This window comes from Pecten maximus, chromosome 2 (genome assembly GCF_902652985.1).
Source record: "Pecten maximus chromosome 2, xPecMax1.1, whole genome shotgun sequence".
Classification (NCBI taxonomy): domain Eukaryota; kingdom Metazoa; phylum Mollusca; class Bivalvia; order Pectinida; family Pectinidae; genus Pecten; species Pecten maximus.
In genome coordinates, this window is record NC_047016.1 from 8,895,912 (window position 1) to 8,920,836 (window position 24,925).

Below are 24,925 nucleotides of genomic sequence, written 5' to 3' on the forward strand. Positions count from 1 at the left end.
TTTTTTTAAAGATATTTCTTGTTTTGTATTGAGAACATCTAAGCCTTATACTGTTTCGAATTCAGATTACGAAAAACAATAGGTTTTAAAGTATACAATGCGATCCGGGGTAATCATATCAAGTATAACATATATCATTTGTCACAATAATCATGTTGCCATTATCAGCTCCTTTCGTTTTAGTGGCGTATATACATGTAGGCACAGTAATATTCTGGATTCTAATTTTGCTTTGGTTTAGCGATTTATGCCATTAAAACACAAATTCATACACATTTCCTTCCTTCTTCATCCGTGTTTCTTTGTGACTTATTCAAATCAAAATAGGTGCGTGTTGTTGATCCGACTTATCGGTTACCTGTAGCAGTGTATACAACCAGACAGGTGTGCTAAAACAATAAATCCGACAAACGTAAACAAAGGAGTAATAATATGTAAATTAGGCGATATAACATCCACATTTAGCGCAGAGATTAGATGTTTCTTTACACGCTTACAGACTCCAAATTAATTAGAAGTATGAGATATTTGATACTCTAACCGCCCTATAAGTCGCTGGACTGACCTAAATATTTATAAGATAACGGTTCGTTTCTGCAGCAAGCCTTTATCAAATTCTTACTCTGTCAAGGATGTAAATTGCAGACTGCGCGTTCATATATAGCTGTCCACCATTCGCGCGTAAATTCCGCCCTGTTGATAACAGTGACTGTCGAGCGCAGTCCTGGAGAGTTCGACACTTATGCTCGGTCACATATAACCGTTAAAAAGTTATTGTAGTCAAAGGATTGGATAAAAATTAATTTGTGGAAAGTACTTGATCGAGATAGTCTTGGCTTCCAAGACACTGACCGATATTCTTCACAATGGCCACGCCAGGGCTTGACCACTGGGCAGATATAACAGTCGTCGTTTTATATTTCATCTGCGTTCTCATCGTTGGAATGTGGGTAAGTAAATATCATATGTGAGCTATTAGTGTCCGTGTGAGGCTATTGTCTGAACCACTGGTTAACATAATATATCACAATTTACGCATATGTAAACTTAATTTCCATATATGCAAATTAGCTCCAAATATAAAATTTGTTTTCATTTGCGCTTTGAAGGCTATATAGTGCGTTACCAGCCTATCTTGGCGTGGGACTGTAAACATCAATTCATAACAATACCTTACTGTTCGAGAAGCAATTGCGGATATCATTAAGAGTTTATACAGGAACTTTAGTTGTTTGGTGTTTGTACATAAATCATCGAGGCAGTTTAGTTTAAGAACATCATCTCACACCTGCATGCTTGTATCTTTGATGATTTTTCACAGTTATAATTCGACATCTAAAATGTTTATGTTCCAATGTTTACACAGTGACGTCAGTGGTAAACAAATCAGGAACCTAGAAGGCTACTCCAATCATAGAATGTTTTGTGATTAGCAGTTATTTCATCGTCACATCATCTCTTTCGGTGTCACATGATTTCTTTCATCACGATGCACCCCCCCCCCCCCCGCTTTTTTTTTTTTTATAATTCGGCCTTTCGTTTGGGGGAAATGATTTATAACTACCATCATTTAAAGATAATCATAGGTACCAGACAAGTCGCCCGCTAAGTAGAAAGAAAACAATGCCACATGTTTTTCACTAGGATGAGGAAAACAAGTTTAACTAAATTTTATTTTCTCACAGATGGACCTGTGTGTGCTGGGTCAAATAAGGGGTCGAATTACAGCCCAGCGTGTTTCTTGCCCCCTTCTCTTAATAGCTCCTTTCCCTAGGTGGCATGCTCGAAAACATTGACAGGTCTACATAATGTCTTGCTCCTCGTCAGTCGACTTTGCGTTCTATCCCAACAATATAAGGTCTCTGTACCGTTTAAATGTTACAACATGTCTTGCAATGGAAATGTACTAGTCTTAAAATCAACATGCCTTTCATAACTATCGAGATGTACATGTCTTTCAACCAAAAGTTCTTACAAAACAAAATCAATTTGGTTAGCATCTATACAATATATGTACGGGCCATCACGGCCTACAATCAACCTGGCTTACACTTGATATGGCCTACAATCAACCTGGCTTACACTCAACATGGCCTACAATTAACCTGGCTTACACTTGATATGGCCAACACTCAACCTAACTTACACTCAACATGGCCTACACTCAACCTGGCTTACACTTGATATGGCCTACAATTAACCCGGCTTACACTCAACATGGCTTACACTTGATATGGCCTACAATTAACCTGGCTTACACTTGATATGGCGTACAATTAACCTGACTTACACTCAACATGGTCTACAATTAACCTGGCTTACACTTGATATGGCCTACAATTAACCTGACTTACACTCAACATGGTCTACAATTAACCTGGCTTACACTTGATATGGCCTACAATTAACCTGACTTACACTCAACATGGCCTACAATTAACCTGACTTACACTCAACATGGTCTACAATTAACCTGGCTTACACTTGATATGGCCTACAATTAACCCGGCTTACACTCAACATGGCTTACACTTGATATGGCCTACAATTAACCTGGCTTACACTCAATATGGCCAACACTCAACCTAACTTACACTCAATATGGCCAACACTCAACCTAACTTACACTCAATATGGCCTACACTCAACCTGGCTTACACTCAACATGGTCTACAATCAACCTGGCTTACACTTGATATGGCCAACACTCAACCTAACTTACACTCAATATGGCCAACACTCAACCTAACTTACACTCAACATGGCCTACAATCAACCTGGCTTACACTCAACATGGTCTACAATCAACCTGACTTACACTCAACATGGTCTACAATCAACCTGGCTTACACTTGATATGGCCTACACTCAACCTGATTAAGTGGTAAGCTTTAATTATATTAGTTAGTGATTAAGTGGTTAGCTTTAATTATATAAGTCAGTGACTAAGTGGTTAGCTTTAATTATATAAGTCAGTGATTAAGCGGTTAGCTTTAATTATATTAGTTAGTGATTAAGTGGTTAGCTTTAATTATGTTGATATTGATTAAGTGGTTAGCTTTAATTATATTAATAGTGATTAAGTGGTTAGCTTTAATTATATTAGTTAGTGATTAAGTGGTTAGCTTTCATTATATAAGTCAGTGTTTAAGTGGTTAGGTTTAATTATATTAGTTAGTGATTAAGTGGTTAGCTTAAATTATATAAGTCAGTGATTAAGTGGTTAGCTTTAATTATATTAGTTAGTGATTAAATGGTTAGCTTTAATTATGTTGATATTGATTAAGTGGTTAGCTTTAATTATATTAATAGTGATTAAGTGGTTAGCTTTAATTATATTAGTTAGTGATTAAGTGGTTAGCTTTCATTATATAAGTCAGTGATTGAGTGGTTAGTTTAATTATTAGCTCACCTGGTCCGAAGGACCAAGGTGAGCTTATGCCATACCGTGTCGTCCGTCGTCCGTCTGTCGTCCGTCCGTCCGTCAACAATTGACTTATTTGACTTCTTCTTCATAACCGCTGATCGGAATTTCACCAAATTTGGTCAGAAGCATCCCTATGGGTAGGGGACTCAAAATTGTACAAATGATGGGGCTGACCCCCTGGGCGCCTCTAGGGCGGGGCCAAAAGGGGTCAATTTAGCTATTTTGATATAAACGACTTCTTCTCTGAAACCGAGCATTGGATAGCGCTCATATTTTCCTGGTAGCATCACTATGTGATGGGGATTCAAAATTGTACAAATGATGGGGCTGACCCCCCAGGGGCCTGAGGGGCGGGGCCAAATGTGGTCAATTGGGCTATATTGATATAAACGACTTCTTCTCTGAAACCGAGCATTGGATATCGCTCATATTTTCCTGGTAGCATCACGATGTGGTGGGGATTCAAAATTGTACAAATGATGGGGCTGACCCCCCAGGGGCCTGAGGGGCGGGGCCAAATGTGGTCAATTGAGCTCTATTGATATAAACGACTTCTTCTCTGAAACCGAGCAATTGATATCGCTCATATTTGCCTGGTAGCATCACTACTGAGTGGGGACTCAAAATTGTACAAATTGTGGGGCTGACCCCCCGGGGCGCTGAGGGGGCCAAACAGGGTCAATTTGGCTAAATTGATATAAACAACTTCTCCTCTGAAACTAAGCAATGGATATCTCACGTATTTGCCTTGTAGCACCTACTTGGGGTAGGAATTCAAAATTGTACAAATGGTGGGGCTAACCCCCTGGGTGTCTTAGGGGCGGGGCCAAAAAGGGCCAGTTTGGCTAGATTGATATAAACGATGTCTCCTCTGAAACTAAGCAATGGATATCTCACATATTTCACTGGTAATATCCCCTTGGGGTAGGGATTCAAAATTGTACAAATGATAGGGCTGACCTCCCTGAGGGCTGAGGGGTGGGCCAGAAGGGGTCAATTTGCCTAAATTGATATAAACAACTTCTTCTCTGAAACTAAGCAATGGATATATATATATCGCTCATATTCGCTTGGTAGCATCCCCTTGGGGTAGGGATTCAAAATTGTACAATTGGTGGGGCTGACCCCCGGGGGCCAAAAGGGATCAATTTGGCTAAATTGACATTTTTAGAATTACAATAAAAAAAATGTTCATGTAACCATATAAAATGCATATGATATATATTGACATAGCAATACCAGTGGCAAATATACTTAAGCATAGTTCTTGTTTCATATCTCATGAAACCAGGTGAGCTATACAGGCCCTCTGGGCCTCTTGTATTAGTTAGTGATTAAGTGGTTAGCTTTAATTATATAAGTCAGTGATTAAGTGGTTAGCTTTAACTATATTAGTTAGAGATTAAGTGGTTAGCTTTAATTATATAAGTCAGTGATTAAGTGGTTAGCTTCAATTATATTAGTTAGTGATTAAGTGGTTAGCTTTAATTATATAAGTCAGTGATTAAGTGGTTAGCTTTAATTATATAAGTTAGTGATTAAGTGGTTAGCTTTAATTATATAAGTCAGTGATTAAGTGGTTAGCTTTAATTATATAAGTCAGTGATTAAGTGGTTAGCTTTAATTATATTAATAGTGATTAAGTGGTTAGCTTTAATTATATTAGTAAGTGATTAAGTGGTTAGCTTTAATTATATTAGTTAGTGATTAAGTGGTTACTAATCATGGTCTACAACACGATATACTGAAATGTTTAAATGAGAAGAGTTGTCACTGTGTAGCAGTTGAGACCTGGTAGAAATTCTGTGATAATCGTTTTAACTTTCATTTTATAAAAACGGTCTTATATTTATTCCACTGACTCGATCCTTATTCGTCTAACATTTCTTGCACTGACTCGATCCTTATGTGTCTAATAATTATCCCACTGACTCGATCCTTATGTGTCTAATATTCATTCCACTGACTCGATCCTTATGTGTCTAATATTTATTCCACTGACTCGATCCTTATTCGTTTAACATTTCTTGCACTGACTCGATCCTTATGTGTCTAATATTTATCCCACTGACTCGATCCTTATGTGTCTAATATTCATTCCACTGACTCGATCCTTATGTGTCTAATATTCATTCCACTGACTCGATCCTTATGTGTCTAATATTTATCCCACTGACTCGATCCTTATGTGTTTAATATTCATTCCACTGACTCGATCCTTATTCGTCTAACATTTATCCCACCGACTCGATCCTTATGTGTCTAATAATTATTCCACTGACTCGATCCTTTTGTGTCTAATATTTATTCCACTGACTCGATCCTTACAAACTTTTGTCATTGCGCTTGTCTTCAAAGCAAACACTGTCAAGTAGGGTTTCATTAAAATATCGGTACAAGATAGATTAGGGCAAATCTCTGCTACGAGCTATTCATATAAAAAACACATGTTTACCATAAAACCATGTCGATTTAACTGACCGCTTCCTTGATAATAAATTAAACCCTAATTGCTACTAGAAGCCCACAGCATGCATAAGTAATATGACCCCCAATTACCGGCCAGACCCCAAGTCTTGGATTTGATAATCCAAACAAGAATCAGATCGCAGAGGATCCACCAGAAATACGGACATATTTTAGTGTATGCCGGCCTGTGGGATATAGTGCGTAGTAAGATACGATCACATAAGGCCTCCACAGCGACAGACAAACAGACGGAGAAACCATTTCTAAACCTACTTTATTTACGATAGGTTTCAATTTAAAGCTTCCCGGTAAATATGGAACATGAGACGTTATCAAGGTCAGCTCTGGTGTTTGTGTACAGGTTCAGGGGGCATCGCTACTGTTACATCCTATCGAATCCGGGAGAAGGATTGAAAACCCGTCTCTAGGACAGAAATCTTGTGATCTGAGTTTGAATAATATTTATCAATATCTTGAAGATTTTTACAATGCACACAAAAAGAGAAATAAATCTTTAAATAAGAATTTTAAATATCAGCGCAGGTTAGCAAAGTGTTCACGAACGAAACCGTGATTTGGATAGAGTCGGTCAAACAGGTAATAATGGGAATGTATCGGGGTAGTGATATAAAAAGGAATGCTTAAAACACAACCAGGCTTTAAATTAAACGTACATTTCTTTATCTACCTTTACTAGAGGTCTATTAACCCTACCTTACCTGCATTGGTTTCACGTCAATACCATCGGCAATACAACACGCCACAATATGATGGTATCGTTAACCCTAACTTTTAAGTAATACATTTCTCTCAATGGCTTATCACCATGACACTATCTAGAACGTACGACCACGACACTGTATAGAACGTACGACCATGACACTGTATAGAACATACGACCACGACACTGTCTAGAACGTACGACCATGACACTGTATAGAACATACGACCACGACACTGTCTAGAACGTACGACCACGACACTGTCTAGAACGTACGACCATGACACTGTATAGAACGTACGACCACGACACTGTCTAGAACGTACGACCACGACACTGTCTAGAACATACGACCACGACACTGTATAGAACGTACGACCATGACACTGTATAGAACGTACGACCACGACACTGTATAGAACGTACGACCACGACACTGTATAGAACGTACGACCATGACACTGTATAGAACGTACGACCACGACACTGTCTAGAACATACGACCACGACACTGTATAGAACGTACGACCATGACACTGTATAGAACGTACGACCACGACACTGTATAGAACGTACGACCACGACACTGTATAGAACGTACGACCATGACACTGTATAGAACGTACGACCACGACACTGTCTAGAACATACGACCACGACACTGTCTAGAATGTACGACCATGACACTGTATAGAACGTACGACCACGACACTGTATAGAACGTACGACCACGACACTGTATAGAACGTACGACCATGACACTGTATAGAACGTACGACCATGACACTGTATAGAACGTACGACCACGACACTGTCTAGAACATACGACCACGACACTGTATAGAACGTACGACCATGACACTGTATAGAACGTACGACCACGACACTGTATAGAACATACGACCACGACACTGTATAGAACGTACGACCATGACACTGTCTAGAACATACGACCATGACACTGTATAGAACGTACGACCACGACACTGTCTAGAACATACGACCACGACACTGTATAGAACGTACGACCATGACACTGTATAGAACGTACGACCACGACACTGTCTAGAACATACGACCACGACACTGTATAGAACATACGACCACGACACTGTCTACAACGTACGACCACGACACTGTCTAGAACATACGACCATGACACTGTATAGAACATACGACCATGACACTGTATAGAACGTACGACCACGACACTGTATAGAACGTACGACCACGACACTGTATAGAACGTACGACCACGACACTGTATAGAACGTACGACCATGACACTGTATAGAACGTACGACCACGACACTGTATAGAACGTACGACCACGACACTGTCTAGAACATACGACCACGACACTGTCTAGAACGAACGACCACGACACTGTCTAGAACGTACGACCACGACACTGTCTAGAACGAACGACCACGACACTGTATAGAACGTACGACCATGACACTGTATAGAACGTACGACCACGACACTGTATAGAACGTACGACCATGACACTGTATAGAACGTACGACCACGACACTGTCTAGAACATACGACCACGACACTGTATAGAACGTACGACCACGACATTGTCTAGAACGTACGACCACGACACTGTCTAGAACGTACGACCACGACACTGTCTAGAACGAACGACCACGACACTGTCTAGAACGTACGACCATGAAACTGTGATAGAAATACCATATTTGATAGATTCTGTAATAGTTTATTTGACGATAATATCACAACTAACACATCATTTAAATTGCTCCATTACAGACGGTGTTTCGCCGGAGCCGGAACAATGTCAACAATTACTTCCTGGCAGGACGAAACATCTCCTGGTGGCCGGTAATGTACCTGGTGTATTCACAATATGTTACTGCTGTGTACCGAGTATTAGACATAATACACCAGAATGTGGTTTACAGTGCCACCCGTGTTATCATAAACACACTGATTAGAAAATACATTACACTTCAGTACTTTCAAACGTAACGCATGGTGTTAAAGACTTACTACTTGCAATCTCGGATGTAATATCAAATATTTTCTAACTTTAGAAATAAAACGAATGCAATAAGAACCTAATTGGAGTACAGGGTTAGTCGTGAGGATACATACTACAATTATCAGAATCACTGTGCTTTGTCTCATTTTTCTGGTGTACCTTTGACGCCATCCTCATACGTCTCTGCCCCGTAAGACACACTCACGTATAGGTTAATGTCATACTTTCCCCTGCACGACACATATAGACACACCAGTTCTGTACCATTACAGGTGGGTGCGTCGTTGTTCTCCAGTAACATCGGGAGTGAACACTTTGTTGGACTAGCCGGTACTGGGGCGGCTGCTGGAATAGCCATGATCTCCTACGAATGGTTTGTAAGTATCCAAGACTATACATATGTATTGTTATCTCACCTGGCACGACTCGCCGGTGAGCTTATGCCATGGTGCGGCTTCCGTCCGTCGGTCCGTCCGTCCGCACTCACTCTTATATACTTGTGGGGTGAATTAACGATTTATTCCGTGCAAAAATCTTCGTCGCCTTTAGGAGAGGAAATTTTATGTAAATTTGTGTGTTTTCCCATAATTCATCATTAAATCTCAATGCGCAGGTGCTTTTTTAGCGACGGAATGAATGGAAATTAAATGTGATGTCCATATCAAATTAAAACTTGTGCCTTGCACCCCACAAGTTCTCAGACAAAACACACCCCATAAGTCGATATTGTCCGTATCACCGTCCGTCAACATTTGCTTCAAAGCGCTACTTGTCAAAAAAGACCTGAATGAATTTGAACCAAACCTGATCATAAAGATCCTTGGGGAAGGGGAACAGATTTTGAATAAATGGTGACTCTGACCTCTGAGGCTTCAGAGGCGGGGCACACAATATGGGGAAATGGAGGTAATTCCTTAAAATCAATACTTGTCAAAAAGTCATTAATTGATTTGACCCAAGTTTGGCCAGAAAGATCCTTGGGGAAGGGGAACAGATTTGGAATAAATGGTGACTCTGACCCCTTGGGCAAGAGGGGTGGAGACCAGTAGGGGAAATAAGGTTAATCCTTCCAATCGCTACTTGTCAAAAAGTCCTTAATTTGGTCAGAACAATCCTTGCGAGAAAGAGAACAGATTTTGCATAAATGGTGACTCTGACCCATCTGGGGTCGGAGAGGTGGGACCCAATAGAGGATAAGCGGTAAATCTTTTTAATCGCAACTTGTCAAAAAGTACTGAATGGATTTAGGGGAACCTATTTTTACAGTGTATGTAATATATATGCATACCCCCTCTCTCACAGAGTATGTAATAAATATATATACCGCCTCTCTTACAGAGTATGTAATATATATACATTGTACATACCCCCTCTCTTACAGAGTATGTAATATATATACATTGTACATACCCCCTCTCTTACAGAGTATGCCGCTGGTCTTGCTCCTTGGCTGGTTCTTCCTTCCGGTCTACATTTCTGCTGGGGTTAGTATATTCTTCATTTTGGTCTCCATTTGCGCTTGGTGAGTATGATAAATTCTTCCTTTAGGCCTTCATTTTCGCGGAAATGAGTATGATTTATCCTTCCGGTCTTCATCTCTGGACGAGTGGTTATGGTTACTTCCTATCTACCTTTACTCGATGGTGAGTATGATTCTTCCTTCCGGTCTATATTTTTGCGTGAGTGAGTATGGTTCTTCCTCCCGGTCTTTATTTTCGCGGGAGTGAGTATAATTCTTCCTTCAGGTCTATATTTTCGCGGGAGTGAGTATGATTCTTCCTTCCGGTGTTTATTTCTGTTGGGGTAAATATGGTTCTTCCTTCCGATTTAAATTCCCAATTCGTATTTATAAAGGGCCTAAAATACAACTTGGTTGGGACATTTGAAGCAACTTTCTTGTCATTTATTGACAATATATTGTTTTGGTAAAATCCCACCCAATGATTTTATCTCGAGTGATCGATCTTTATAAAATCATTTAATCAAATAATTTTTGTCTATTGCTAAACTATACCCCAAAACTAAGCTATATTAGCTCGAATAAATATGCATGTGCAGCAACATAATGTTTACTGATCTACAAAGATGTACTAATACATACATGTATTTATATAGGTATACACCCTCCCTGAGTACATGGAAAAGCGGTTCGGTGGTTACCGGATCCGGATTTATCTCAGTGTGTTGGCTCTAATACTTTACATCGTCACGAAGCTGGCCGTAGGTATTTCCGAATGTTGTGTTCAAACATACACGTATATCATTCTTGATAGTTTTACAATACGTTCGGTAGTACAGTCTGACTTAATGTTTATGAAGGCAAATGGAGCAAATTACATATATAGAAGCATGATGAAGGGTTCGCTGAAATATCAAATGAAAGCATATGTATTCATTCTGAATTAATTGTAGTCTTTTTTCTAAATATTCAGTACGTATCCTAATTTTCCGCTTTACACGTGATTTACGTTACAGGTGAGTATATTTGCCGGAGCGTTATTCATACAGTTGGCTCTAGGCTGGGACATGTACGTCAGCATTATGGCTTTACTGGGAGTGACAGCTATATATACCATTCTCGGTGAGCATACTACATTTGTACATGGATCTGTCTAGGATATCAAATTGGAAATGGATATATTATGTTACTGAACTTCCGTTATGCATAGAAATTAGGTCAACGGCTGGGCTGAATGGGAAGTATTAGGTCTGACCGAATATGTTTATTATAGACCTAATGTCACCCGAGAAGAGAACAACAATTTAAAATGTGTATGTTTATTTACAAAGTAAATCCAATTAGTAATGGAATACTGTCTATCTAAGGGATAAGTAGAACTATGTGTATAACATCATTCACTTACTACAGAGTAATATGTTTATCATGCTTTGATTGTCGGTTAGAAAAGCTACGAAGAGATTATTTCACTTACCAGCCTATCATTTCGTTGTTTTCTAAAATTGTACAAAAGTATGAAAAAAATATCTGTTATATGTTACTATACATGCAATACTTTTTTAAGCTTGTTCCTCTTCCTACAAAACCATAAGAGTAATATTATACATTCGAGTTTAATCAAAGGCAGTTTTGCCCATTGCACATAAGGGAGTGTCATCATTACATTAGATATTGAATGTTAATAGATTTATCAGCAGTTCGATGATTTTTTTCTAAGATTTTTTTACATAACTAATTCCAATGATGACTATGTATTGTAAAGAGGTACAGCCGCACCGTTATTAATTAACTTACCTGTACGACATTTGTCACCGACAGGTGGGCTGGCCGCAGTCATCTACACGGATACCTTCCAGACCGGCGTCATGACTATTGGGGCCTTGGCCCTGGTGGGCATAAGTAAGTGTGGACAATGTTTTATCAACGGTTTGGTATAACTCTACCGATGTCTGTCTATCTTGTCCATAATTTGGTAATACCAAGTAATGCAGAAAGAAAATTATTTTTAAATTTGTTATAATTATGTGTATGTTCAGATGTATTTTGTTTCGCATATCACTGTAGCGGCATGCTTCATTCCTAAACACGAAAATAATAAATTTGAACAATTTCTTGTTACCTTTGATAAGGTTTTAACGAGATCGGCGGGTATAACAACCTACAGCGGAAGTATATGGAGGCGGTGCCGTCAGTGCGCAACCTCAACAGCTCTTGCGGGCTACCACGTGATGACGCTTTCCACATCTTCCGAGACCCCGTAACGGGAGATAATCCATGGCCCGGACTGTTGTTGCAAAGCTCCTTAGGGTGTCTGTGGTATTGGTGCTGTGACCAGGTAGGGCGCAGGGTCGAAATTAATTGGTTTACGACGTCATAACATTGATAGATATGTCGAATTTAGTATCAAATCATTTGACAGCACGGTACTTTATTTTATGTCTTTGTTTTTATTTTTATTTTTTCCCTCTGTCAAATGGAGTTCAATAATTTTTAAGGAATTATTTTGCTTTGTTGTAAATATCAATTTGATGTGGATATCATTCTGTATATCAGAATGTGATGTTTATTATGAAAATACATGTGTTCCATGTCAACATGTTCCAGGTTATAGTACAGCGCACTCTAGCGGCGAGGAACCTGTCTCATGCCAAAGGGGGATCAATCTTAGCCGGGTACCTCAAACTACTGCCCATCTTCCTCATGATATTCCCGGGAATGATCAGTCGTGCTTTGTACCCAGGTACAGATAACGGTTCCCTTTCCCCTGTCAATTACCGTAGCGATTCCCTTTGAACCCGCGTATCCAAAGTAGTTCCTTCTGAAGCGATGTATCTGTAGCAATCCATTTTCTCTCCGAGTATCCATAACTCCTTTTCCCCCTTTTGAACATAGGCAACCATGTAATTATTGCGTTATCAAGACAAATCTGTGTACAAATGAGAAAGGACGATCCTCTTTGTGATTCCTAATGAACATGTATTTGTAGATGAAGTTGCGTGCGTAGACCCACAGGTGTGTATGGATGTGTGTGATAATCCAGTCGGATGCTCCAACATAGCCTACCCGAAATTGGTGCTAGAGTTACTCCCCTTTGGTAAGTTGGTCGATCATAACTGTTGATTCTTGTTATTCAGAGCAGAGACCTATATACTAGTATATAGGTCTCTGTTCAGAGGAAAGTGATCTTTTCTAGTTCAAAAACATATAGGCCATGTGGCCTGGATACTCAAATACCGTTGTCTAGCAACTGGTATTACGTTTCTAATGAAATCCAAATGTTGACATTGGTACAACAATTGGTTCTTAATAAATAAAAACATCACATTATTGTATATATCTATATCGATTCTATTAGTATTTCTTAAATTTGACTTGATCATACCTAAATTATTCTAGACTGACTGACAAGTAAGGCTAATTGTGTTCTCCAAAGAATACCACAGGTGACAACAACAAACTCCCGTAAACTGTTCACATGGGTCTTCACCAGTTAACCTTTCAACATCTTCTTTGATAACCATTTCCCACTTCTTTCTGATACATGTGATATAAACCTACAAATGATTTCTGGAGTTGACATAATTAACTATGACATGTTACTGGGTTAATGAAATTAATTCGATTATCATTTTCTAATGGACATTGTCCCATCTATCTAGACTGACAGAGTAGTAAGCCTATACCTACGCGGTACTCTACCATCCTGGATTATCCATAAGGTTTTGTAATTCTAATATTATGTTATCTCCTCTAGTCTGAAATTTACCCGTGTGTATGGCGGTGACCGTAGCTTTTCCTCTTACGGTCGATTTAGATAAAATAAACAAGACGCAGCTTTGCTATTTCTTCATTACAAATACAAAATAATCAGATTAGTCTAATCATCAAAGTATTTAGTAGAATGCTTTAAAGCAAAGTTTTGTGCTAATCTGTGTTAGTGTCATTTTCATACATCGTTTTCGGGACCTTCTGGACATCGTTTTTGGTCAGAATTTTCCAGGCGCCAAATATATTGATATAAGTTTTTTAGCATTTTCAGCCCCAAAAGTACCTGCGCAAATTACACTGGTGCGCAAATTACACGTTTTTTTTTTACGGTGAATCGGATACATCCAAGAGACAAAGATTATAAACCGCAATTATCTTACCATTTTACTCCAGGTGTACGCGGTCTATTGATGGCCGTCATGTTGTCCGCCATTATGAGCTCCCTGACCTCCATCTTTAATAGTTCAAGTACGATATTTACCATGGATCTATGGCGCAGGGCCCGACCGAGGGCTACCGAACGGGAACTTCTCATCGTGGGCAGGTATGTAAGCATTTCAGTTGGTAGTGCTATCTTCGTTAGATTGATGCGAGGTTCAATACAAGTGTTGGTGAAACAATAAATCTTGTTATAATATTGGAGGATTTCATAACAACGACAATTGAACAACGGGTTAATTCATTCAAATTTGAGGCGGGACAATGAATGTGTATCGAACCTCCCCCTCCCCCCTCCCACCCCCACCCCCTTTCCTGGAATCATCTACTAATAATTACTGATCTATTGGAGTAATTTGGATTGCTTAATGTGTTGATTTTTTTTAAAGAAAACTTTTATTAAACGTGTCGCCAAATGTGTAATCTTAACCATAATACATATAAATACAAAGTTGATAACGCAATATTGACGCACGTGTCCATTTGTAGGATATTCATCGTAATCCTGTGTGGGATCAGTATAGCCTGGATACCATTGGTTCGATCATCTCAAGGTGGACAACTGTTTAACTATATACAGGCCATACAAGGTTATCTCGGCACACCAATCGGGGCACTCTTCGTTCTTGGCGTTTTCTGGAAACGAATGAATGAACAAGTAGGTAGAATTCTCAGATGAATATTGAGTAATCAGTTTACACGCAGACAATACATCGTCTTTGTATTTTATATTGTTTACGTGTTTTGTTTATACAATAGTTTTACTGTTTTTGTTTGTTTGTTTTTTGGGTTTTTTTTTGAGAATACTGCTGATGCCTTTGATTTTGTATCTAACAGGGAGCCTTCTGGGGTATTCTTATTGGCCATATATGCGGAGTGGTCCGGATGGGTTTAGACTTTGCCTATCCAGCGCCCGATTGCGGAGATCCGGAAACCCGTCCTCCGATATTACTTAGAGTTCATTACACATACTTCGGTACCATTATGATTGTCGTGACCTCTGCTGCCATCGTCATAATTAGTCTGTGTACACGTCAACAGGACGAGGAGCAGGTAACTCATTTACATCTCTTTTGTGTTTGACGGGAGGGAATTTTGTGAGCTGTGCCCGTTTGTAAGAAATGAGTATTTTTGTACGTATCAAAGTGTTTGATCAAATAATAAAGAAATTATCATTGTCACGATCGTAAGCTATATAGGTAGCAGTCTTTGTATGGTCTGGGAGAGACGCGAGTGATAGTGTTGGAGTAGTTTACATTTGTATCTTGATATTGTGATTTTATGTTAATCTATGTGGACCATTGTGATTGCAAAAGAGTAATACTTTATGTTTGTGAATTTAACAAGTATAGGGGAAGGGGGACGTGAGAAAGTAGTTGGATGACAATATAGAATCCATTATACATAATTAATAGGCTGGTACGTTGTTGTATGGTTGTCTAGTCACGCTTTCCTGCCAGTGTTACAGTAGCTTTAGTGTGTTGGTGTATGTAGTATTACAGTAGAAGGTTTAGTGTTTTGGTGTATGTAGTGTTACAGTAGGTTTAGTGTGTTGGTGTATGTAGTGTTACAGTAGAAGGTTTAGTGTTTTGGTGTATGTAGTGTTACAGTAGGTTTAGTGTTTTGGTGTATGTAGTGTTACAGTAGGTTTAGTGTTTTGGTGTATGTAGTGTTACAGTAGGTTTAGTGTTTCGGTGTATGTAGTGTTACAGTAGGTTTAGCGTTTTGGTGTATGTAGTGTTACAGTAGGTTTAGTGTTTTGGTGTATGTAGTGTTACAGTAGGTTTAGTGTGTTGGTGTATGTAGTGTTACAGTAGAAGGTTTAGTGTTTTGGTGTATGTAGTGTTACAGTAGGTTTAGTGTTTTGGTGTATGTAGTGTTACAGTAGAAGGTTTAGTGTTTTGGTGTATGTAGTGTTACAGTAGAAGGTTTAGTGTTTTGGTGTATGTAGCGTTACAGTAGGTTTAGTGTTTTGGTGTATGTAGTGTTACAGTAGAAGGTTTAGTGTTTTGGTGTATGTAGTTTTACAGTAGAAGGTTTAGTGTTTTGATGTATGTAGTGTTACAGTAGAAGGTTTAATGTTTTGGTGTATGTAGTGTTACAGTAGGTTTAGTGTTTTGGTGTATGTAGTGTTACAGTAGGTTTAGTGTTTTGGTGTATGTAGTGTTACAGTAGGTTTAGTGTTTTGGTGTATGTAGTGTTACAGTAGGTTTAGTGTTTTGGTGTATGTAGTGTTATAGTAGGTTTAGTGTTTTGGTGTATGTAGTGTTACAGTAGGTTTAGTGTTTTGGTGTATGTAGTGTTACAGTAGGTTTAGTGTTTTGGTGTATGTAGTATTACAGTAGAAGGTTTAGTGTTTTGGTGTATGTAGTGTTACACTAGGTTTAGTGTTTTGGTGTATGTAGTGTTACAGTAGGTTTAGTGTTTTGATGTATGTAGTGTTGCAGAAGAAAGTTTAGTATTTTGGTGTATGTAGTGTTACCGTAGGTTTAGTGTGTTGGTGTAGTAGTGTTACAGTAGAAGGTTTAGTGTTTTGGTGTATGTAGTGTTCAGTAGAAAGGTTTAGTGTTTTGGTGTATGTAGTATTACAGTAGAGGTTTAGTGTTTGGTGTATATAGTTGTTTACAGTAGAGGTTTAGGTTTTTGTGTATGTAGTGTTACAGTAGGTTTAGTGTTTTTGTGTATGTAGTGTAACCAGTAGAAGGTTTAGTGTTTTTGGTGTATGTAGTGTTACAGTAGAAGGTTTAGGTTTTGGTGTATGTAGTGTCAAGTAGACGGTTAAGTGTTTTGTGTATGTAGTATTACAGTAGACGTTTAGTGTTTTTGGTGATGTAGTGTTACAGTAGAAGGTTTAGTGTTTTGGTGTATGTAGTGTTACAGTAGAAGGTTTAGTGTTGGTGTATGTAGTGTTACAGTAGGTTTAGTGTTTTGGTGTACAGTTGTGTATGTAGTTTTACAGTAGAAGGTTTAGTGTTTTGATGTATGTAGTGTTACAGTAGAAGGTTTAATGTTTTGGTGTATGTAGTGTTACACTAGGTTTAGCGTTTTGGTGTATGTAGTGTTACAGTAGGTTTAGTGTTTTGGTGTATGTAGTGTTACAGTAGAAGGTTTAGTTTTTTGGTGTATGTAGTGTTACAGTAGGTTCAGTGTTTTGGTGTATGTAGTGTTATAGTAGGTTTAGTGTTTTGGTGTATGTAGTGTTACAGTAGGTTTAGTGTTTTGGTGTATGTAGTGTTACAGTAGGTTTAGTGTTTTGGTGTATGTAGTGTTACAGTAGAAGGTTTAGTGTTTTGGTGTATGTAGTGTTACAGTAGAAGGTTTAGTGTTTTGGTGTATGTAGTGTTACAGTAGAAGGTTTAGTGTTTTGGTGTATGTAGTGTTACAGTAGAAGGTTTAGTGTTGGTGTATGTAGTGTTACAGTAGAAGGTTTAGTGTTTGGTGTATGTAGTGTTACAGTAGAAGGTTTAGTGTTTTGGTGTATGTAGTGTTACAGTAGAAGGTTTAGTGTTTTGGTGTATGTAGTGTTACAGTAGAAGGTTTAGTGTTTTGGTGTATGTAGTGTTACAGTAGAAGGTTTAGTGTTTTGGTGTATGTAGTGTTACAGTAGGTTTAGTGTTGGTGTATGTAGTGTTACAGTAGGTTTAGTGTTTTGGTGTATGTAGTGTTACAGTAGGTTTAGTGTTTCGGTGTATGTAGTGTTACAGTAGGTTTAGTGTTTTGGTGTATGTAGTGTTACAGTAGAAGGTTTAGTGTTTTGGTGTATGTAGTGTTACAGTAGGTTTAGTGTTTTGGTGTATGTAGTGTTACAGTAGAAGGTTTAGTGTTTTGGTGTATGTAGTGTTACAGTAGGTTTAGTGTTTTTGTGTATGTAGTGTTACAGTAGAAGGTTTAGTGTTTTAGTGTATGTAGTGTTACAGTAGAAGGTTTAGTGTTTTGGTGTATGTAGTATTACAGTAGAAGGTTAGTGTGGTTTGTAGTAGTGTTACAGTAGAAGGTTTGTGTGTTGTGTATGTGGTTACAGTAAAGGTTTGTGTTTTGGTATGTAGATACAGTAGGTTTAGTGTTTTGGTTAGTAGTGTTACAGTAGGTTAGTGTTTTGTGTATTGTATTGTACAGTAGGTTGTTTTTGTGTGTGTTGTAACAGTAGAGTTTTTGTGGTGTAGTGTTACAGTAGAGGTTAGTGTTTTGGTGTATGAGGTACAGTGTTGGAAGTTAAGTGTTTTGGTGGATGTAGTATACAGTTGAAGGTTTAGTGTTTGTGAGGTTTGTTACAGTAGAAGGTAGGTTTTGGATGTATGTTACAGTGAAGGTTGTTGTGTATGTATGTACAGTAGGTGTTGTGTCAGTTGTGTATGTAGTTTACAGTAGAAGGTTTGGTTGTTGTAGTGTTCAGTAGAAGGTTAATGTTGGTTAGTAGTTTACACTAGGTTTAGGTTTTGGAGTTTAGTGTTACAGTAGGTTTGTTTTGGTGTTGTGTTTACGTAGAAGGTTAGTTTTTTGGTTTATGTAGTGTTACAGTAGTTTTAGTTGGTTTAGTTGTTTAGTAGGTTGTTTTGTGTGTAGTAGTGTACGTGTTTAGTGTTTTGGTTGTGTTGTAAGTAGGTTTAGTGTTTTGGTTTAGTGTATTTACAGTACGGTAGTGGTGTTGGGTTTAGTAGTGCAGTAGAAGTTTAGTGTTTTGGTGTAGTGTATGTCAGTAGGGTTTGGTTTGTGTGTGTATGTAGTGTTACAGTAGAAGGTTTAGTGTTGGTGTATGTAGTGTTACAGTAGAAGGTTAGTGTTTTGTGTATGTAGTGTTACGTAGGGTTAGTTTTGGTGTATGGTGTACAGTAGAAGTTTTTGGTGTATGTATTCGTTACAGGGAAGGTTAGTGTTTTGGTGTAGGTAGTTACAGTAGAAGGTTAGTGTTTGGTGTATGTAGGTTGTTTGGTTTGTGATGTAAAGGTTAGTGTTGTGTGTTGGGTTTAGATGTTGTGTTTGTGGTTAGTTTTGGTATGTGTTTCAGTAGGTTAGTGTTTGTGGTATGTAGTGTACAGTAGGTTAGTGTTTTGGTGTTGTAGTAGTGTTCAGGAAGGTTTGTGTTTGTGTTCAGTAAGGTTAGTGTTTGGTAGTGTGTTGGAGTAGTGTTTGTAGAGGTTTAGTGTTGGTGTATGTGGTAGTGTTTTGTGTTTTGTTATGTAGTGTTACAGTAGAGGTTATGTTTTAGTGTATGTAGTGTTACAGTAGAGGTTTGTGTTTTGGTTTGTGTTACAGTAGAAGGTTAGTGGTTTGGTGTTGTAGTGTTACAGTAGGTTAGTGTTTTGGTGTATGTAGTTTACAGTAGAGGTTTAGTGTTTAGTGTATGTAGTATTACAGTAGAAGGTTTTGTGTGTGTAGTGTACGTAAAGAGTTTAGTGGGTTGGTGTATGTAGTGTTACAGAGGGTTTGGTTTTGGTGTATGTAGTGTTACAGTAGGTTTAGTGTTTTGGTGTATGTAGTGTTACAGTAGGTTTAGTGTTTTGGTGTATGTAGTGTTACAGTAGAAGGTTTAGTGTTTTGGTGTATGTAGTGTTACAGTAGAAGGTTAGTGTTTGGTGTATGTAGTGTACCAGTAGAAGGTTTAGTGTTTTGGTGTAATGTAGTGTTTACAGTAGAAGGTTTAGTGTTTTGGTGTATGTAGTGTTACAGTAGAAGGTTTAGTGTTTTGGTGTATGTAGTGTTACAGTAGAAGGTTTAGTGTTTTGGTGTATGTAGTGTTACAGTAGGTTTAGTGTTTTGGTGTATGTAGTGTTACAGTAGGTTTAGTGTTTTTGTGTATGTAGTGTTACAGTAGGTTTAGTGTTTTTGTGTATGTAGTGTTACAGTAGAAGGTTTAGTGTTTTTGTGTATGTAGTGTTACAGTAGAAGGTTTAGTGTTTTGGTGTATGTAGTGTTACAGTAGGTTTAGTGTTTTGGTGTATGTAGTGTTACAGTAGAAGGTTTAGTGTTTTGGTGTATGTAGTGTTACAGTAGGTTTAGTGTTTTGGTGTATGTAGTGTTACAGTAGGTTTAGTGTTTTGGTGTATGTAGTACCGAGATAGTAAAACTGGTTGTCCCTCGCTGGACCTCGGTCCTTTTTACACGTTAAGAAGACGATCAAAGTGTACGTAGGACCAAGGTCTAGTGAGGGAAAACTGTTAATGAAAAATAGGAAAGGCTGTAATGCCAATGCATGAAATGTCAACTTGAGAAATTAGTTGAAATACGAGTTTTTCTTTCTTACCTCCACTAGTTCTTTCGGTATCTAATATTTGTTTGGTTGATGGAACATAAGTCTGCTGTTTACTGTTTTCGCGAGCCTCTTATCAACAGTAAAGGCTGGTAAATTGTGAAAGGACTGGATAATCGAAAATAATAGTAATCAAAGACTAATGTCTTCATATGATGAATCAATGGTTACATTTTGAGTAACCTCGAAATATTTAATGTATCAGTGATGATACATTACACAATTCTTACGAACGTCAATGTACTTCGTTTAAGATTGAAAGATAAATATTATATATGGATTGAATAGATTTTTAAAATTTTCATTGCGGCTATGAATACCAGTAGCTAGCTACATATCCTCCGAGGCGCGCTACCGCGCGCCACGGGATATGTAGCTAGCTACTGGTATTCATAGCCGCAATGAAAATTTAAAAAATCTATTCAATTCATATATTTACATAACCTTGATTTAAAAAATTTATATCGAGAAAACGAGAAATTTTATTAAAAAGAAAAATTTGTTATGTATACGACGAAACGCCAAATTATTAGAACAGCCGGGAGATCCCGCCTATGCACCACGCCATTGTTTTAATGTCGTTCCGCATTTTCCGGTCTTTTTTGTTTAATTTAGACGGGTTGTTAAAAGAACGAATGAGAACAGGTGTAGCACGGCCAACTGCACACAAAGAAATCATAACACCATTAGATCTAAATAAAATATATCTCAATATGTTTAACACTTATCTCGTACCAACGTTATCGATCCAAGGAAAGTTACTCTTCCTGTCTTACTGTCGATGGCGTATTAATATGACCCGATTAATCAGGTGATTTGCACGAGAGACAATGTTTTCATACGGTTTTCATAGTGTATTCATGGTCATATGTTTGTTGTTTCACTTGGTATGTTCATATCAGCAAACCACATTAGGAATGTAAATATATACGTATGTCAGGCTGTTAATCAATTCTATTTTCCCTGAAGCAATACTTTAATGTTTAAGCATTTACATTAACACATTTTAGACTTCATGAATATGGCTAGACTTTTTTAATTTGATAGTAGATCTTATACTATCCCTTAATTGTGACCCTCTTCCGAAATTCAGCTTGGAATACATAACAATGATTCTATCTGCCATTACGATGATAGTAATGGCAGAAAAAAGATGACAACGTTATGCAATTAGAAGCTGTTTGAAGTTTAACAACACGATACGTATATTGAGCCAGATACATTATTTTTTAACACAAGTGTAATTTGGCTTTCGAATAAAGATACTGTATAATTCGCGGTTGTCCCAGCCAGAGCTATTCGGCGGGTATTAACTATCACACAACACCGCCTTTATAAACATTCTACATTAAACATATCTACTGGGCTATTTGTACTCGGGTTATATTTGATTACTGTGAATATAGCGAAATTAAATGTCCGTGGATATTTATAACTATACAGTATACCTGTATGGTATTGACGTTACTCTCTGTATATAGATCGCTAGTACACCAGGAATATCGCAGACTAGGTCAATACTGTAGAAACATGAGTAAAAATGTACAGTTCTACAAGCATCTGTAATTATGAACTGCTGGATTCTTTACTAAATTATCTACCTTGGAACACCCGTTGGTTTCTGGCATGTTTTACGTCCAAACTCATATTGACGCATGGAACTACAACATGAAATATATGATTTGATATGACCCATGTACAATGAACGAGTTTTATCAATATGTTTTACAATGTAGTACACGGATTTATGAAAAGTCTGCTGTATGATATGGGCATTTTAATTTTAGCTTGAGGGGGTCACATGGTGGACGAGACTCAAGCCGGAAGACAAGGGAGATGACTCTACTGACAGTCATATCGACCAGGAGAAGGATACCTCCCCGGCTACTAATGGTGAGAAGTCTGATTCGGAAGTGTGTATTTGTAGGATGTATAGACCACATATGGGATGTCTTGGCGTATGTCGCTATACATAGTGAAACTCATTTTAAATCACCTCCATGAAGTAAACTTAATATATCTATAGCGGTTATCTCAACTTCCAAAGGTAATGTCAACATTCCTTTGCATAACCCTTTTCGCTTTAGTTAAGAGTGTATGTTTATCCAATAGCTGAGACATTGCGATGACGCTGCCAAATTGCTATAGATATGTAATGACGCTCAAACCAACAAACTGAAACCTCTTTGCTATATTACGTATTTTTTAGGATGCTTCCTTTTTTGAGAATGTGTTTTCTTATATTAGGTGTACAGATTTCTGAACCGGAAGATGCAGATGAAAGTACTGTCGGATGTGCTAAGCGTGCGTGTAACTATGTGTGTGGAATGCCTGACAGTGATTCTGGCGCGGCTGCTCCAAGCGCCGATTTGACCCAGATTAGAGGATTTCTGAAGGAGAACAAGAGATGGACTAGAGTATTAAATATCAATGCAGCCATTGGACTCATAGTGACAGCTTTTTTGTATGGGTTTTACCGATGACGTGATGAATTTGTCCTGAATTTCGATCAGTTTGTTTTATAATGTTAACGCGCTTTAGACGTTCGTGTCAGTGTCAATATGGGCATAAATGTTGATACGCAAATGGAATATTTTGCAGAACAGTTCACTGACATCAAAAAGTCGTGAATGCAGATACGTCGATTCTTGTCAAACTTTCAAACAAGTTGATACAGTGCATCATTGTCTTTACATAGGTTTCACTGTCTACAAACAAAATTCAACATATATGGTATTCTGATGTACAAAACTGATAAATAAAAATAGCTTTTGCGCTTTTGTTTAAAAGCATTTCATCTTAAAGATCTGACGGTAGAGAAAATAATTATGATAGCTTTAGGTGTTATCGGAGCCATAAATCTTATCGTACTTTCATAACGTTTGATGAAATCGGGAAGGTGAAAAATGAATAAAGAAACAGAATAAAGAAATTGAAGTCAAGTAGACAATCAAGAGCTTGTTCTCAATATCACTGATGTCGAGAGCTAATAGGGAAAAACACATGTTGCCTCACTGGGTTTCGCGTACAGTTCGTTTACGAGCAGATTTAATGGGTAATACTACATGTACCTCATTGAAAATTAATATGTTTCCATTCGCGATATGAATTTTAATGTGTAAAGCTCGGTTATATACGTAGTTTTGCCGTTGTTACAACCCGCCTCCGTTAGGACGTAGACCCATCTTATGGTGAATCTTGATGAAACATAACTTGTCTACGTTTATGTGATACGTGATCTAATTGCACTTATGTAATGGTGTCCCTGTCATAGGTTGTCCTTGTAAATGATGGGTCATAGTTTGTCCCCGTTAATCATTAGTCATAGTTTGTCCCTATCAATCAAAGTCAAAGTTTGTCCACGTTAATCATTAGTCATAGTTTGTCCCTATCAATCAAAGTCAAAGTTTGTCCACGTTAATCATTAGTCATAGTTTGTCCTATCAATCAAAGTCAAAGTTTGTCCACGTTAATCATAGTCATAGTTTGTCCCTATCAATCAAGTCAAGTTTGTCCACGTTAATCATAGTCTATTCATCTTTAGATCAGTCATGTTTTTTATATCATTGATTTCACAATAGTAAGGTTCTGATGTTCACTGTAAGTCGCAAGTGATAGTTGTCCATGTAAGCATTAGTTATAGCTGTCCTGTTTCAATATACTTGTCCTGTAGCATTAGTTAGAGCTTGTCCCGAGTCATAGTTATACCTAGTCCTGTTAGTCATGTTATAATGGTACCGTACAGTCATTAGTTAAACTGTCCTGTAAGTTCATTAGTCATAGATTTTCTGGTAAGTCATTAGTATAGCTTGTCTGTAGTCCTTAGTTATAAGCTTGTAACCCATAAGTCATTAGTGTGAACTTGTCCTATTAAGTCATTAGTTTATGTTGTCCTGTAATCACTTAGTCAGCTTGTCCCTGTCATCATAGTATAACTTGTCCTTATAATCATTAGTCATAAGCTTTGTCCCTGTTAAGTCATTAGTATATTTGTCCCTATGTCAAGTCAATAGTCTAATAGCTTGTCCTGTAACGTTCATTAGTCAAGTTGTCCCTGTAAGTCATATTATAGTTTGTCCACTTAAGTCATTAGTCATAGCTTGTCCCTGTAAGTCATTAGTTATATCTTGTCCCTGTAAGGAATTAGTTATAGCTTGTCCCTGTAAGTCATTAGCCACAGCTTGTCCCTGTAAGTCATTAGTTATAACTTGCCCCTGTAAGTCATTAGCCACAGCTTGTCCCTGTAAGTCATTAGTTATAAGTTGTCCCTGTAAGTCATTAGTTATAGCTTGTCCCTGTAAGTCATTAGTTATAACTTGTCCCTGTAAGTCATTAGTTATAACTTGTCCCTCTAAGTCATTAGTTATAGCTTGTCCCTGTAAGTC

At 38.0% G+C, this 24,925-nt stretch overlaps 1 protein-coding gene across 1 annotated transcript; it reads left to right on the plus strand.

The window, feature by feature from the left end:
• Window positions 1-640: 640 nt before the first annotated feature.
• On the plus strand, window positions 641-23,329 carry LOC117316521 (sodium/glucose cotransporter 4-like). The gene is made up of 15 exons (XM_033871148.1): window positions 641-950; window positions 8,397-8,468; window positions 8,901-9,005; window positions 10,053-10,112; window positions 10,744-10,848; window positions 11,104-11,209; window positions 11,906-11,986; window positions 12,217-12,422; window positions 12,692-12,827; window positions 13,074-13,181; window positions 14,249-14,399; window positions 14,783-14,951; window positions 15,131-15,346; window positions 22,328-22,433; window positions 22,788-23,329. The coding sequence occupies exons 1-15, from the start codon at window positions 867-869 to the stop codon at window positions 23,021-23,023; spliced, it is 1,941 nt and encodes a 646-aa protein (XP_033727039.1). The 5' UTR covers window positions 641-866; the 3' UTR covers window positions 23,024-23,329.
• Window positions 23,330-24,925: the final 1,596 nt, after the last annotated feature.